The sequence below is a fragment of the Nerophis ophidion genome, linkage group LG04, assembly GCF_033978795.1.
Source record: "Nerophis ophidion isolate RoL-2023_Sa linkage group LG04, RoL_Noph_v1.0, whole genome shotgun sequence".
In the NCBI taxonomy this organism is placed as follows: Eukaryota; Metazoa; Chordata; class Actinopteri; order Syngnathiformes; family Syngnathidae; genus Nerophis; species Nerophis ophidion.
The window spans coordinates 46,384,503-46,401,556 of NC_084614.1; the positions used below are offsets into that span (position 1 = coordinate 46,384,503).

Below are 17,054 nucleotides of genomic sequence, written 5' to 3' on the forward strand. Positions count from 1 at the left end.
AAGATTGCGTAACAACAAATCTGCCACATAGTGGATAGAATGTTCATGCATGATTTATTTTAATATGTGGCGTTGTATTGATCAATTCTGTTAGTGTTGACCACTTACAGTACCTTGTTTTAGGCCGCCCCTGTCTTTGTGGTTTCTCTACACCAGGGGTCACCAATCTTTTTGAAACCAAGAGCTACTTCTTTGGTACTGATTAATGCGAAGGGCTACCAGTTTGATACACACTTAAATAAAATGCCAGAAATAGCCAATTTGCTCAATTTACCTTTAATAAATAAATCTATATATATAAAAAAAATGGGTATTTCTGTCTGTCATTCCGTCGTACATTTTTTTTTCCTTTTACGGAAAGTTTTTTGTAGAGAATAAATGATGAAAAAAAACACTTAATTGAACGGTTTAAAGGAGGAGAAAACAAAAAAATTGAAAATTAAATTTTGAAACATAGTTTATCTTCAATTTCGACTCTTTAAAATTCAAAATTCAACCGAAAATAATGAAGAGAAAAACTAGCTAATTCGAATCTTTTTGAAAAAATTAAAAAAATAATTTATGGAACATCATTAGTAATTTTTCCTGATTAACATTACTTTTAGAATTTTGATGACATGTTTTAAATAGGTTAAAACCCAATCTGCACTTTGTTAGAATATATAACAAATTGGACCAAGCTATATTTCTAACAAAGACAAATCATTAATTCTTCTAGATTTTCCAGAACAAACATTTTTTTAAAAATTCAAGACTTTGAAATAAGATTTAAATTTGATTCTACAGATTTTCTAGATTTGCCAGAATAATTTTTTTAAACTTTAATCATAATAAGTTTGAAGAAATATTTCACAAATATTATTCGTTGAAAAAACAGAAGCTAAAATGAAGAAATAAATTAAAATGCATTTATTATTCTTTAAAATAAATACAATTAATTTACTTGAACATTGATTTAAATTGTCAGGAAAAAAGAGGAAGGAATTTAAAAGGTAAAAAGGTATATGTGTTTAAAAATCCTAAAATCATTTTTAAGGTTGTATTTTTTCTCTAAAATTGTCTTTCTGAAAGTTATAAGAAGCAAAGTTAAAAAATAAATGAATTTATTTAAACAAGTGAAGACCAAGTCTTTAAAATATTCTATATCAGTTTTGTCTCTCTTCGAATTAAAACTGTCAAACAAAGCGAGACCAGCTTGCTAGCAAATAAATACAATTTTAAAAATAGAGGGAGCTCACTGGTAAGTGCTGCTATTTGAGCTATTTTTTAGAACAGGCCAGTGGGATACTCATCTGGTCTTTACGGGCTACCTGGTGACCCCTGCTCTACACCATAGTAATACAAAGCAAGTTTCAAGTGCAATTTTTATTCATACATTTTTAAACATTTTGAAAGATAAAGAGAAGACATTCTTCAATATACATATAGTCTGAAATGGAAGAGGCAGAAGCTATAGCTTATTACACCTATCCCAGGGTATTTACAAAACAGAAAAAAAACTACCAATGGGTTATGCATGTCATTGTAAATGTTTTTGTTTGATATTAATGACAAAATAAAATAAAAAATATAAAAACATTCCAACATGTTGATTTTGCATCCTTGCCATCCATTCTTAATATATTGTTTAAAATAGATTTCTTTAAAATAATTTGAAATTGAATGAAAGTTTAAGTCTCTCAACTCTTGGTCGAAATTATTCCGCACATTAATCCCAATAAAAGACACACAATGCTGCATTGCACTTGTTCTCAGGTATGTTTTTATGTCTTTCTTTCCGAAATTATAAACATAGTCTCGTTTTTAAAACATTTCCAGTATATACACTGATAACTTGTTATTGTTTATGTTATACATAAATTGTGCTGTCTTAAATTCGACCAAATCCTTCAATTTTAGCAGTGCTTTTAATTTATTTAAAAGCTAATTTTTATGTGTTAGCCACCTCATTCACAATGCGGAGCATTCTTTTTTAAGTGATACCAATTGGATTAAGATTGGTTTTAAAAGTGTTTCCCCATACTTTTAGGTCATGTAAGGAAGAATCGGGGAACAGTAGTTCTTTCACTTTAGGTATTATTGCAAAAGATGTGCATACCTTTGCCTTGATATAGTTTATATTGGGCTTACAACTGAGCTTATTTTGTAAAACTACTCCAAGAAATGTTTTTTCATTCAATCTTTCTATCTCAGTATCATTTATTTAAAATGTTCTACATACACTCCTCTCTGAGCTGCTACCTTACCGTGGTAGAGGAGTTTGCGTGTCCCAATGATCCTAGGAGCTATGTTGTCTGGGGGCTTTCATGCCCCCTGGTAGGGTCTCCCAAGACAAACAGGTCCTAAGTGAGTGATCAGACAAAGAGCAGCTCAAAGACTTCTATGGAATTACAACAAAATGAACCCAGATTTCCCTCGCCCGGACGTGGGTCACCGGGGCCCCGCTCTGGAGCCAGGCCCGGAGTTGGGGCACGATGGCGAGCGCTTGGTGGTCGGGCCTGTCCCCATGGGGCCCGGCCGGGCACAGCCCGAAGAGGCAACGTGGGTCATCCCTCCAATGGGCTCACCACTCATAGGAGGGGCCATAGAGGTCGGGTGCATTGTGAGCTGGGCGGCAGCCGAAGGCAGGGCACTTGGCGGTCCGATCCTCGGCTACAGAAGCTAGCTCTTGGGACGTGGAACGTCACCTCACTGGGGGGAAGGAGCCTGAGCTAGTGCGCGAGGTAGAGAAGTTCCGGCTGGATATAGTCGGACTCACCTCGACGCACAGCAAGGGCTCTGGAACCAGTTCTCTCGAGAGGGACTGGACCCTCTTCCACTCTGGCGTTGCCGGCAGTGACGAGAGGGTAGCTTCCCTTCGCCTTCGGGTGGGGGGACGAGTCCTGACTGTTGTTTGTGCTTACGCACCAAACAGCAGTTCAGAATACCCACCCTTTTTGGGTACACTCGAGGGAGTACTGGAAAGTGCTCCTCCGGGTGATTCCCTTGTCCTACTGGGAGACTTCAACGCTCACGTTGGCAACGACAGTGAAACCTGGAGAGGCGTGATTGGGAAGAATGGTCGCCCGGATCTAAACCCGAGTGGTGTTTTGTTATTGGACTTTTGTGCTCGTCACGGATTGTCCATAACAAACACCATGTTCAAACATAAGGGTGTCCATATGTGCACTTGGCACCAGGACACCCTAGGGCGCAGTTCCATGATCGACTTTGTAGTTGTGTCATTGGATTTGCGGCCTTATGTTTTGGACACTTGGGTGAAGAGAGGGGCGGAGCTTTCTACCGATCACCACCTGGTGGTGAGTTGGCTGCGATGGTGGGGGAGGATGCTGGACAGACCTGGCAGGCCCAAGCGCATTGTGAGGGTCTGCTGGGAGCGTCTGGCAGAGTCTCCTGTCAGAGAGAGTTTCAATTCACACCTCCGGGAGAACTTTGAAAATGTCACGAGGGAGGTGCGGGACATTGAGTCCGAGTGGACCATGTTCCGAACCTCTATTGTCGAGGCGGCTGATTGGAGCTGTGGCCGCAAGGTTGTCGGTGCCTGTCGTGGCGGTAATCCCAGAACCCGTTGGTGGACACCATTAGTGAGGGATGCCGTCAAGCTGAAGAAGGAGTCCTATCGGGTTCTTTTGGCTCATAGGACTCCGGAGGCAGTGGACGGGTACCGACGGGCCAAGCGGTGTGCAGCTTTAGCGGTCGCGGAGGCAAAAACTCGGACATGGGAAGAGTTCGGGGAAGCCATGGAAAACGACTTCCGGACGGCTTCGAAGCGATTCTGGACCACCATACGGCGCCTCAGGAAGGGGAAGCAGTGCACTATCAACACCGTGTATGGTGCGGATGGTGTTCTGCTGACTTCGACTGCGGATGTTGTGGATCGGTGGAGGGAATACTTCGAAGACCTCCTCAATCCCACCAACACGTCTTTCTTTGAGGAAGCCGTGCCCCGGGAATCTGTAGTGGACTCTCCTATTTCTGGGGCTGAGGTCGCTGAGGTAGTTAAAAAGCTCCTCGGCGGCAAGGCCCCGGGGGTGGATGAGATCCGCCCGGAGTTCCTTAAGGCTCTGGATGCTGTGGGGCTGTCTTGGTTGACAAGACTCTGCAGCATCACGTGGACATCGGGGGCGGTACCTCTGGATTGGCAGACCGGGGTGGTGGTCCCTCTCTTTAAGAAGGGGGACCGGAGGGTGTGTTCCAACTATCGTGGGATCACACTCCTAAGCCTTCCCGGTAAGGTTTATTCAGGTGTACTTGAGAGGAGGCTCCGCCGGATAGTCGAACCTCGGATTCAGGAGGAACAGTGTGGTTTTCGTCCTGGTCGTGGAACTGTGGACCAGCTCTATAGTCTCCGCAGGGTTCTTGAGGGTGCATGGGAGTTTGCCCAACCAGTCTACATGTGCTTTGTGGACTTGGAGAAGGCATTCGACCGTGTCCCTCGGGAAGTCCTGTGGGGAGTGCTCAGAGAGTATGGGGTATCGGACTGTCTTATTGTGGCAGTCCGCTCCCTGTATGATCAGTGTCAGAGCTTGGTCCGCATTGCTAGCAGTAAGTCGGACACGTTTCCAGTGAGGGTTGGACTCCGCCAAGGCTGTCCTTTGTCACCGATTCTGTTCATAACTTTTATGGACAGAATTTCTAGGCGCAGCCAAGGCGTTGAGGGGTTCCGGTTTGGTGGCCACGGGATTAGGTCTCTGCTTTTTGCAGATGATGTAGTCCTGATGGCTTCATCTGGCCGGGATCTTCAGCTCTCACTGGATCGGTTCGCAGCCGAGTGTGAAGCGACCGGAATGAGAATCAGCACCTCCAAGTCCGAGTCCATGGTTCTCGCCCGGAAAAGGGTGGAGTGCCATCTCCGGGTTGGGGAGGAGACCCTGCCCCAAGTGGAGGAGTTCAAGTACCTAGGAGTCTTGTTCACTAGTGGGGGAAGAGTGGATCGTGAGATCGACAGGCGGGTCGGTGCGGCGTCTTCAGTAATGCGGACGTTGTATCGATCCGTTGTGGTGAAGAAGGAGCTGAGCCGGAAGGCAAAGCTCTCAATTTACCGGTCGATCTACGTTCCCATCCTCACCTATGGTCATGAGCTTTGGGTCATGACCGAAAGGATAAGATCACGGGTACAAGCGGCCGAAATGAGTTTCCTCCGCCGGGTGGCGGGGCTCTCCCTTAGAGATAGGGTGAGAAGCTCTGCCATCCGGGAGGAGCTCAACGTAAAGCCGCATCTCCTCCACATCGAGAGGAGCCAGATGAAGTGGTTCGGGCATCTGGTCAGGATGCCACCCGAACGCCTCCCTAGGGATGTGTTTAGGGCACGTCCAGCTGGTAGGAGGCCACGGGGAAGACCCAGGACACGTTGGGAAGACTATGTCTCCCGGCTGGCCTGGGAACGCCTCGGGATCCCCCGGGAAGAGCTAGACGAAGTGGCTGGAGATAGGGAAGTCTGGGCTTCCCTGCTTAGGCTGCTGCCCCCGCGACCCGACCTCGGATAAGCGGAAGATGATGGATGGATGAATGGATGGGTTCTACATACATCAATAGCACAATTTCCAAACACTGCACATTTTGTTTTGTTTAAATTGAGAGTTAACTTATTTGTATCAAACCACTTCTTTAACAATAGTCTTTTACTACTGTATTTTGTTATGATTCTAGGTTGTTACCACAACTAAGTATGTTTGTTTCATCAGCGAATAAAATCAAATTTTAAAGTTAGATACAGGATTAGCATAAAAAGCTAAATGGAGTTCCACCAAACCTGGCTTAGCACATGGACTGAGAATGTCTGTATGATTCAGTTTTCAACAGACATTTGTATCTGCCTCAACAAATACTTTTGGACCCCCGAAATAGATTTGTCGCAATGTGTTCACACGTTATTGTGGGACTGTCCGTGAATGTAGTTTGTGGTTACAACTCTGGATTAACTTTTAAAACACCTCATACGCGCCTGGACCCTAGTCTAACTAACTAGCTTGCTTACACACAAAAATCCGGCATACTCCCTTTTTCATAGCAAAGATGAGATGTATAAAGACTGACGTTGGCATGGAAATGTGTTCTTCCTCCCGCCAACTTCATGGCTTATGTATGCACATTTTCCACAGGAGCCTATCCATACAACACATTTTGTACATGAATTTCCGATGTGGCTCATGTGAGCAGGCTACTCTATGTACCTATTTTGTTATAAGTTACACTAATTAGATGTATATTGGGGAGTAATCAGAGTCACTCGTCTCATCTAAAGTTTTAGATATCGTAGCAACTATCTTTTCCAACTGGGTGCAGCACTAATTTCCCTGAGTTAGTTTTGGCCTCACACATTTATCTTATTCTTCACTTTCTTCCTGACATGACCAATTTTTTTTTCATTCTGGGTTCAATGGAATCACAAGAAAGAAGCACCTCCTACTGACCTGTGATTGGTCAGAACATGCAGAGGTCAAGCACATGGCTACTTTCATTATTATTTTGTACTTAGATGGAGGCGTGGTCTGAGCGTGCCAAGCCACAGCAACATCTGGGACTAATTTAAAGTTGATTGCTATGTAAAAAGAAATATGTTTGGCCTTTAGCGTGTGCTCAGTTTGATTAGAATTTTTTTTTGTAAAGTTTTTATATTTTTGGTTTTGTTGAAGACTTAAGGAGATTAACAAACGCACGTATTACTAAAAAATTATGTGTTTAATCTTGATTAATCACAGTTGCTATAAAAGTATTGCTTATCTAATCTGTGGTACTTTCATTGACAACATTGCCAAAAGTATACTCCGCTCACATCGTCTGTTGTCCACCGCTTGTTGTCAAAGTACAAGAAACGTTCTTGCGAGCGGCTGCCTGAAAAACTTATTTTGCTTTTTAAATTTTATTTTAAACTTGTTCTACTTTGATAATATATTGCTGCAATACATGCAAATTACCTTGGTTTTATGTAAAGTCCCTTCAGGGTGTATTTTGAAGCCATATTTGTTACCAGTCATTTTTATTGTTGCTCTGGCGTATGCATTGACTTGATCACTGACCATATAGTATAATAACCCATTAAATTCGACAGCCTCAGTTTGTAAACATATTTATTTTGCGTTCATGTTCTCTACTGACATTTTGTCCCCCACGTTACACCTCTCTCGCACAGCATCCATTACAATTACTCGTACATGACTTGACCAATAAATTGCAAATTATACAATGATGTCGTGTAGCCCATTTGTCTTTGTCTGTTAACAAGCCTACTACTTGTTTACACTATTTTTCAGAGCAGCTTGTCACCATTTCCTGGGTAGAAGGATACAAATATTGTGTGTCAGCCAAATAAACTGGGATTATACTATTACTGACTGACATATAATAAATAGTGTCAAGGGAAACCTCATTGTGAAAATTAAATACATACAATTAAAGCAAATTATTAAAAACTCAACTCTCTCCTTCAGGAAACGTGCAATAGAGTGTTCTCGCCCCCTAAACCCCCCCGTGCCCACGACTGGAAACTGCTGGTGAAAAACATTCGTGTGGCGCTCAATCTGCAGGAAGATGTTGCAGGTAGGATAATTGTAGTCGACTGCTTTGGACATAGTGGTTGTCTTTATAGCTCACTGACCAAACTTGGTTGTCTCTGTGTCATCAAAGTTAGAGAGTGTACAGCGTCGTGACCCCCTGGGATTGGTACCACATTACATTTTCCGGTACCTCGGGCCCAAAATTCTTAACTTGCACACTTTTCCAACTGTACTGAACGTGGGTTTTTTTTTTATTTGGTTTGTTGTTATTGTTTTTACATTCTATTTGCAAAACAGAATCATATTCTATGTGGAATATATTACAGTAACTACTACTATAACCTACTTAACTTTAAGGTTGTAACGACATTATAAATACCACAATATTTCGGTATCAAAATCCTCACAATAATACCGTGATGTGTGACGGTATAAAAGGAAAACTTGGTCAGTGTTATTTTAGTCGGGCACTTTTGAATTTGCCGGTCTGGAAGTAAACTACCTCTCCCAAAATTATCTGCGTAGCGCGAGTATGGGAGGTCGAAAGGATTGTTTTTTCGGACATTTCCTGAAGTTTTCATTAAATTCTATCCTTTACTTTTTGAGTTATGTTACTAACAGGCATACAAAAAAACCCTGGCAAAAACACAACCTCGTTGGTCTGCGTATACTATAAGGCAAAGTCGCCGCCTTCATCTGGAGTGTGTCCAAGATGACACATAAAACCGGGCAGAAGTTGTGATGTTTTAACCCACTTTTTTTTTTAATAACATCGAATCAACTTGTGGTTAAAATGCATTTGTTATCCATTTAAACCACAAAAATAATTTGTTGACACTAGACTGCGGGGAACCCAAGTAATATGAGCAGCTACTTGATAGACGACCGCCCGGAAAATATATTTGATGTCCAGGAGCCGAAGAATCAGTTTGTGAGATATTGACATTATTAAACATAACATTTTCAGTTAACTTTTCTGAGAATCAGCATTTTCCAAAGTGATATAAGATGTTCACTACAGAGGACACTGTTTCTCTGAAGTTAAAAAATGAAAGAAACGAACATGTTCAGTTTCAGAACATTATTTATTTTACATTTGTTACAGTAGATTTGTATATCTGCAGTTTAAAGACACTTAACTGAAAGTATATTCAAAGTATATATACATATATATATAATGTGTTGTAGTAATAATGTGCTTAGAACATTTGACAATTATGTTTGTGTTCAATTACAGTAAGTGTGTAGTCATTTTGGGGTCGGGGGAACACACCACAATAATATTGTACTGTGGCCATACCACCGTGAGATTTTGATCCCGCTACATCCAACCCTACTGTATATTCTTTTATGTTAAAATCATGTTATTGTCGTACTCATTGGGCTAAATCTGAGACCTCCAGTACCAAATTTTGTGCCACCTTATGTGTCTCGTGTGCTTGTATGACGATAAATGGTAAATGGGTTGTACTTGTATAGCGCTTTTCTACCTTTATTTTCAAGGAACTCAAAGCGCTTCGACACTATTTCCACATTCACCCATTCACACACACATTCCCACACCGATGGCCTTGAATTGCTTGGATGGTGTGGGATCTGAACCGAACATGTCGTTGTGGCTTGTGCAGCCTTTCAAGACACTTGTGATTAAGGGCTATATAAATAAACTTTGATTGATTGATTGACATGCCGTCAAGTCCGGCTCACATCCGGCTCATTAAATATGCATGGTAGTCCAGCTAGCGTCTGTTGTGAATGGGTCCGAGGCGCCATTTAGCCTTTCTCGAAGAAAAATTATCCTTGCTTGAGTTGTTTTTGGCTGTATGAATCGTTCAAGTCACGAAAAGGTTGTACATTTCTTTAGAGTTCCATGAGAGCTAATCGAGAAAGGCGGAAAAGTACAATATTTTACAAAAAACGACAAGAAAAGTAGCACACTTTCCAGTCCAAGAAAACAGAGCCAAATAATGCACAATTTTGCAGTGATCACTTTTGTAATGGTGTGTTTGATATACTTTTACTGTTTAGTATTTCCCATTTAAGTATTCTCTCCATATTATTTGTATTTCTTAAAACATGTTTTCAAGAAGCGTTTCGTGAAGCACCAACTCTGCGAGTCTAAATAAAAGAAAATGTGAGCAAAGCCTAAAAGAACTGAACTTTTTTGGAATTTTGTCTTATCGTTCACAACCATTTTGAGAAAAAGGAAGAAACAAGATTTTGTGTTTTTTCCGCTTTCTAACATATAAAAATCGGCTTGTTCAAAGTGGCGAACAATGTAGCTAATGGGAGGAATCATTTGTACCTCGAAATTACTTAAAAAATGCATTCACAAAACATCAACAATACTTAATTTACATTCCATAACCTATGTAATAACTAAGCTGTAGCAACATTGTTATTGTAAGAACAAACACTGAGGAACTCTTTCTCGAACAGTCGAGTGGCACCGCTAGAACGGAAAATAAGAGGTTAGCTCTCCCTTTTTTTGTACCAACCGCCAGACAAATATGCTTATATTTGGATAGGAAAAAAATGTTCTGTTCAAGACAGCTTTTCTCTAAATTAGATATATCGTCACATTCTAATCTTGTCACACTCCTTTTGATAACCTTAAGTCAAAATAAAACGTCATCAAGATACCTCTCAGACTAAACATTGTTTAATAATTAATAAATGATAAATAAATAAATGATAAATGGGTTGTACTTGTATAACGCTTTTCTACCTTCAAGGTACTCAAAGCGCTTTCAATCAATCAATCAATGTTTATTTATATAGCCCTAAATCACAAATGTCTCAAAGGACTGTACAAACCATTACAACTACGACATCCTCGGAAGAACCCACAAGACACTACTTCCACATTTACCCATCCACACGCACATTCACACACTGATGGAGGGAGCTGCCATGCAAGGCGCTAACCAGCACCCATCAGGAGCAAGGGTGAAGTGTTTTGCTCAGGACACAACGGACGTGACGAGGTTGGTATTAGGTGGGGATTGAACCAGGGACCCTCAGGTTGCGCACGGCTACTCTTCCACTGCGCCAAACTTCTAGTAATTAAGAATGGTGGGAACTAACAAAAGGCATTACATAGCAGTGTTCTCAACAAATCTTCTATTGTTATATTTCACCGCCTTTCTTCATGTCATGCATGTCACATACTCTCGCTGTCAGGGGTCATGACATCAGTTGCATCATCACAATACAATCAGAGTCTTCAAAGATGTATATTAAGAGCATGATATTTATCAAACACTTTGGTGACTATTAGCGTCCATATGATGTTTACATGTTTTCAAATAATTTTAACTGAACACTCACGATCAACCCACACACTTTTTAAAGGAGCACTCTGATAACACACAGCAAAATCAACACTAATAGTATGTTTTTTATCTTGTCTTAATACAATCACATCACACAACAGCACAGCTATGTTGATAATGAAGATGTTTACTAACTCCAATACTTTTTTAAAGGTGAAACTGAGATAATTTTGAGATAACCGCTGTCATTGTAATCTTCCTGTTGCATTTTAAAATGGAAATCCAATCAAATGTATTTATCACTGAAAGGTCAACATGGCGACATGACAGAGCATTTGTCCAATTCCCGGCGTACGTGCCTCAGCATTTAGGTCTTGGTTCTGTTTATTTGGGGTACAGTAAAATAAATACGGATTAGTCTAATTGACAGCCGTTTTTTTTTTAAATTGTTTTAATACATTTTTTTATTGCTGCATCTTTCCGTGACCGACCCAGGGACATGCTGCTGCAGACACAACACAACACAACTGTTGTGTGCTTTTAGGTTCTAGGAATACAGTAAGCAAGACTGGACCAAAATGTCTTAAGCCAAATTTTTGTCCCAGTCCACCCATGAATACTGACCATAAAGCTACTTACCAATAAATACACTTATTGAATTAAAATTTCAATGCAGTTCAGTACAAGTGTAAGAGTTTTAAGAGTGTGAAGTGTTGTTCAATATCAAAATATTTAGGCTTTTTTTGCTTTTGTTGTGTCTGCTTGTCTTTGTCCAGGTTTCTTTAGACTTTGGTGTTTGTAATTGTTTTATTGAAAACAATTTTACACTATTATATTTAAAAATGTTATTATTAATTAATTTGAGTTGTTTCTTGTCATATGTCTTTTTGCTGTATTTATGATGATATTTCTGATTGTAGGCAGCATCAATCCTGTATGTGTGCTGCAGTTAGATGACCCTCCACAGAAGTTTAATACGTCTGTTTTAGAGAACACAACCAATCCTGCATGGGACCATCCTTTTGTTTTGTAAGTTTTTTTTAGTAAAGTAGCACCTTCAAATACCGTACTTTGTGACTTTTCCAGCAATATTTCCTCCCTGACAGTGAACTGAATGGACGATCCAAAGAACTCATTATTCAGCTGATGAATGATGTATATCAGCATGAGGGTGAGGTTTTCATTATGTTGTTGCTTCATTGTTATTAGTTTTCCTTGACTAAAGCAAATCTTCTCTCCGCTTTTTAGACAGCCTTCTAGGCCAGGTATCAGTGCCTTTTGACCTCGTTAAGAAGCAGCCTAAGGGACAGCAAACATTTTCCCTTATGACCAAAGATGTAAAGACTGGATCACTTACTACTGATGTAAGACTCCTTTTTCTTGTGTGTAATATTTTCCATGTAGTGTAGAATAACTGTGTGGACCTCCATCACTCAGTTTACCTACCTGGATCCAAATGAGGTGCGCTCCTGGCAGCCCCCAACCCCAGCTTCCACCAAGAGGGTAGAGATGGACCGTACAGTCATGCCCTGTGGCACGGTGGTCACCACCATCACTGCAGTCAAGAGCAAACCAGGTCGACTGCTCCCTCCAGGACTCAGCATTGGTAATTCTGCACAAACTGTCAGTTCATGTTAAATGTTGTACACCATAAATATAATAGTTACCAGTTTCCGTATCATTTAAGAGGGAGTGCGCAATAAATATTTGGTAGACCATTATCAGGCTGGTATTAGGAAATATGACATTGCATTAATAAATACGATAATATTAAAAAACACCTTAGATTAAAAGCAATACTCCAAAAAAGTGAGATTATCTTTACTGTGCTGTAGGTAGGTTAGGGTAAGCAAATCAAGCACTCCTTTTATTATACTTTGTAGGTTGTCTTAAAATTTCCCCGTGCACATTGTATACAAACGTGACGTTTTATCACTGTTTCAGAGGATGACTTTTTGAATGCTATTTGCACCAAATGTTCTGCAAACATTCTGCCAGGGGAGAAAAAAACACATTGTGGTTCAAGACAACAAACCTTATGAGCCACCAAAAACACCAGGATTGCTTTGAGATTGTTTTGAAAACCCACAAAAACGCCTGTTGCTACGGAAGCTTCCCCAAAATCAGTCGCAAAGAAAGGTTTTCACAAACTACTTAAAGGGGTCATATTATAATTTGTTTTCTACATTTATAACTCATCCCTTTGGTCTACATACCATGTAATTGTGGTGCTTTGGGTCCATAGATTTTTATTTTTAATAGATTGTTTTACAGACCATATTTAAGCCACTTTCTGACTGTCCCTTCAGAATGCGCCATTTGTGGACGGTCTTACTTATGTGCCAAAGTCATCCTCCAGGCCAAGCCCCCTTCAACTCGCTTTCTACCCCTTCAGCCATGTAGCACGTTCATATCGAGTCTACCGGCCGATATAAAGTAGAGGTATCAGCCACTATGTATTAGAAATGGCAACAGCAGAAGATTGCATGAAGATGCATGTGCATGTAAGAGCCAGTCTGCCCCACAACATGAGCGGAGAGAAAAATAAGGAACGTATTGACTAGAACTTTGGACTACAACTCAATAAAAATGGTGGACTAATACAACTTTTTCAGTAGTTCTCTACCATACATGGAGATATCTGCTGACGTAACTTAGGAAAAATTACTTCTGAATTCTCAAATTCCAAATGCTTCGTTTGGAGCAAGTTTGAAAGAAAGCAAGATTGTTTTATAAATATCTATGCCATGCCTCTATTGTTTGATATCAAATACACAGAAATGGGTACCAACAGGTAAGAAAAGTTGGTTTTGCATTTATAAATTTGAAAAATAACACAAATTGAATGTATAAATAAACATCACTTTTACTTTCTTTCTCAACTTTCTTTGTTTCAATGATGGATTATTTTGGAGATTTATTAAATTTTTAAGAAAGTACAGAGACTGAGTCACCAACATTCTCTGTTAGACGCGCCATTTAATGGAATGAGACGCGAGCAAACAAAATAGTTTGTTGAATGCATTGTTTGACTGTACAATAACTAAGACAGTACACAAAAAAAATTGGGAAAAATGTTGTCGAAAAAACAAATCATCATGCTAAAGGTAGGACGTGTAAAAACGGACGTACCATCCATCCATTTTCTACCGCTTGTCCCTTCCGGGGTCGCTGGAGCCTATCTCAGCTGCATTCGGGCGGAAGGCCGGGTACACCCTGGTACCGATATCAATAAAAAGAACGATTAGACAAAAACGTGATTTAAACAGTATTTGTTGAACGCTCGCCTCAGCCGTGGGTACTCACTGTTCTTCTTGCCTAAACGCTGCGCGGTTTTGCCGTAGGGGGAGTTTGATTGATTGATTGAAACTTTTATTAGTAGATTGCACAGTTCAGTTCATATTCTGTACAATTGACCACTAAATGGTAACACCCGAATAAGTTTTTTTAACTTGTTTAAGTCAGGTCCACGTAAATCAATTCATGGTACAAATATATACTATCAGCATAACACAGTCATCACACAGGTTAATTATCAGAGTATTTACATTACTTACAATCTGGGGGGTGGGATGAGGGTTTGGTTCATATCAGCACTTCAGTCATCAACAATTGCATCATCAGAGAAATGGACATTGAAACAGTGTAGGTCTGACTTAGGATATGTACAGCCAGCAGTGAACATAGTGAGTTCAGATAGCATAAGAACAAGTATGTACTGTATATACATTAGAAATACATTTGATTATTTACATTAGGTTATTTACAATCCGGGGAGATGTGATGTGAGGGGGGGCAGGGTGTTAGTAAAGGGTTGAAGTTACCTGGAGGTGTTGTTTTAGAGCGGTTTTGAAGGAGGTTAGAGATGCACTTACTTTTACACCTGTTGGGAGTGCATTCCACATTGATGTGGCATAGAAAGAGAATGAGTTAAGACCTTTGTTAGATGGAATCTGGGTTTAATGTGGTTTGTGGAGCTCCCCCTGGTGTTGTGGTTATGGCGGTCATTGTAGTAGTAGTTTGACATGTACTTCAGTATCGGGGAGGTGACTAGGAGACAATCAGGAGTACCAAAACAAGCTCGCTAATTAGCTTAACCATCTAGCTACTTTTCTGTTATCGCCTTTGTTGGCTCTCCGAGCCCCAACGTTGACTGCTGTTCACTTTGCTGCTAATCATATTTGGATGATTACAATCCAAACACTGATAGTTCTGAAAACGAAAAGGTATATGTTTGACGTGACAGGTTGTAAACCGAGGTAACAACACTGGAAATATATTACCCAAGGGGCCGTGTTTCAAGTATAGAGTTGCCAGATGGGAAAGATTTTCTGAGTTCTATGCATGCATGCCATAGAACATTACATTGCATTTTCAATGATAGTAATGTTAATACATTATGTACTAAAAAAAACATTTTGTGTTACATTACTTGGGAAATGTGTCAAAAAGACAGCCAAAAGAGGTTGGTATGGATGAGAATAAATCTAAAGGTAAAATGTAATCTAAAAATACACTCAATTTTCCTCTTATTTCTCAAAGGGTGCTCACATCCATGTAGGACGCGGCAGTGCTCAAATTAGTTGACAGGCAGACCAAAAAATAGGAAAAAATATACAAAGTCTTTGGGTTTACTGTAAATACATTCAACAATCCTCGAGTAGAAAAAGGTCTTTGTTTTGCGCAAGTGGTAGTCAACAACTATCTTGACACATTGAGACCAATAAATATTAGTTTCTTTGTAGTACTGTATTTCATTGGGAAGGTGTAAAAAAACCTCCATTGTACATTCAAATAAACCTCAAGCGATGGTCAACATTGATTGCTGTTATCTATTAGATAAGTATTGGACTGAAATGTTAAGGAAAAAAATAAATGTTGCATATTTTCAGAGAATATGCATTTTTACAGCATGTTTTGAAGAGATAACGTTTCAAAAGTGATTTCTGTGTATATTATACTGATCAACTCATTCGTATTGAGATGGCTTTGTGGGACAAATAGAGGCGCTCCGTTTGACTCCATTGTTAAAATTAAGATAGTTGGGATTTTACTAACATTTATTTATGACTTAAAAAGCATAAAAAAACAAACATGACCTTGACTTAAATAAGGATTGTGAATGATGCAAAATTAAACAAAAAAAGTTCAGATCCTCTTTGATAATTTCCCTATATCCTGATGCTGTGGTGAAAGCAAGAACATGAATACATGTCGGGAAAATGCGTATTTTAGCAAAAGTGGCTGTCTGGCTAACTTTTCAAAGCCTGGTTAAAGCTCGCCGATGGTAAACGCAGAGAGGCGTTCTGCAGCGTGTGCAACAACTGTCATGTTGAACTGTCAGCTGCTGCTACAGCAAAAAAAACAAAATTATCAGATGAAACAGTATTGTGGGAAAATTTTAATTCACTAAAAAGTAAAAGCTAATGTAAACTTTTCAACTATTCAATATTATCATTGACAAATGCATTGACAAATTCTATATAGACAGTTGTAAGCCTTTGACGATATATAATAACTGTCTGCAGTAGAACATGGCATTACAAAATGTTTAAGCGGCATTAAAAAAGGCGTAAAAAAGCATTAAATTACATTTGCCGTTGCCTGTAAAAACCGTGAGAGTGTGTGTGTGTGTGTGTGTGTGTGTGTGTGTGTGTGTGTGTGTGTGTATATATATATATATATATATATATATATATATATATATATATATATACACATAAACAAACCCCGTTTCCATATGAGTTGGGAAATTGTGTTAGATGTAAAAATAAACGGAATACAAGGATTTGGAAATCATTTTCAACCCATATTCAGTTGAATATGCTACAAAGACAACATATTTGATGTTCAAACTGATAAACATTTTTGTTTTTTGCAAACAATCATTAACTCTAGAATTTTATGCCAGCAACACATGACAAAGAAGTTGGGAAAGGTGGCAATAAATACTGAAAAAGTTGAGGAATGCTCATCAAACACTTATTTGGAACATCCCACAGGGTTGCAGGCTAATTGGGAACAGGTGGGTGCCATGATTGGGTATAAAAACAGCTTCCCAAAAAATGCTCAGTCTCTCACAAGAAAGGATGGGACGAGGTACACCCCTTTGTCCACAACTGCGTGAGCAAATAGTCGAACAGTTTAAGAACAACGTTTCTCAAAGTGCAATTGCAAGAAATTTTGGGATTTCAACATCTACGGTCCATAATATCATCAAAAGGTTCAGAGAATCTGAAGAAATCACTCTACGTAAGCGACATGGCCGGAAACCAACATTGAA

The 17,054-nt window shown here is 39.8% G+C and overlaps 1 protein-coding gene across 3 annotated transcripts in view; it reads left to right on the forward strand.

The window, feature by feature from the left end:
• LOC133551467 (C2 domain-containing protein 2) overlaps nt 1-17,054 on the forward strand; it is a 58,945-nt gene that overhangs the window by 32,523 nt on the left and 9,368 nt on the right. For all 3 annotated transcript variants that reach the window (XM_061898187.1, XM_061898186.1, XM_061898185.1), the window contains 5 exons: nt 7,431-7,539; nt 11,692-11,800; nt 11,878-11,942; nt 12,020-12,135; nt 12,209-12,377. In XM_061898187.1, the coding sequence (XP_061754171.1) occupies nt 7,431-7,539; nt 11,692-11,800; nt 11,878-11,942; nt 12,020-12,135; nt 12,209-12,377 (568 nt within the window). The remainder of the gene's footprint in view (nt 1-7,430; nt 7,540-11,691; nt 11,801-11,877; nt 11,943-12,019; nt 12,136-12,208; nt 12,378-17,054) is intronic.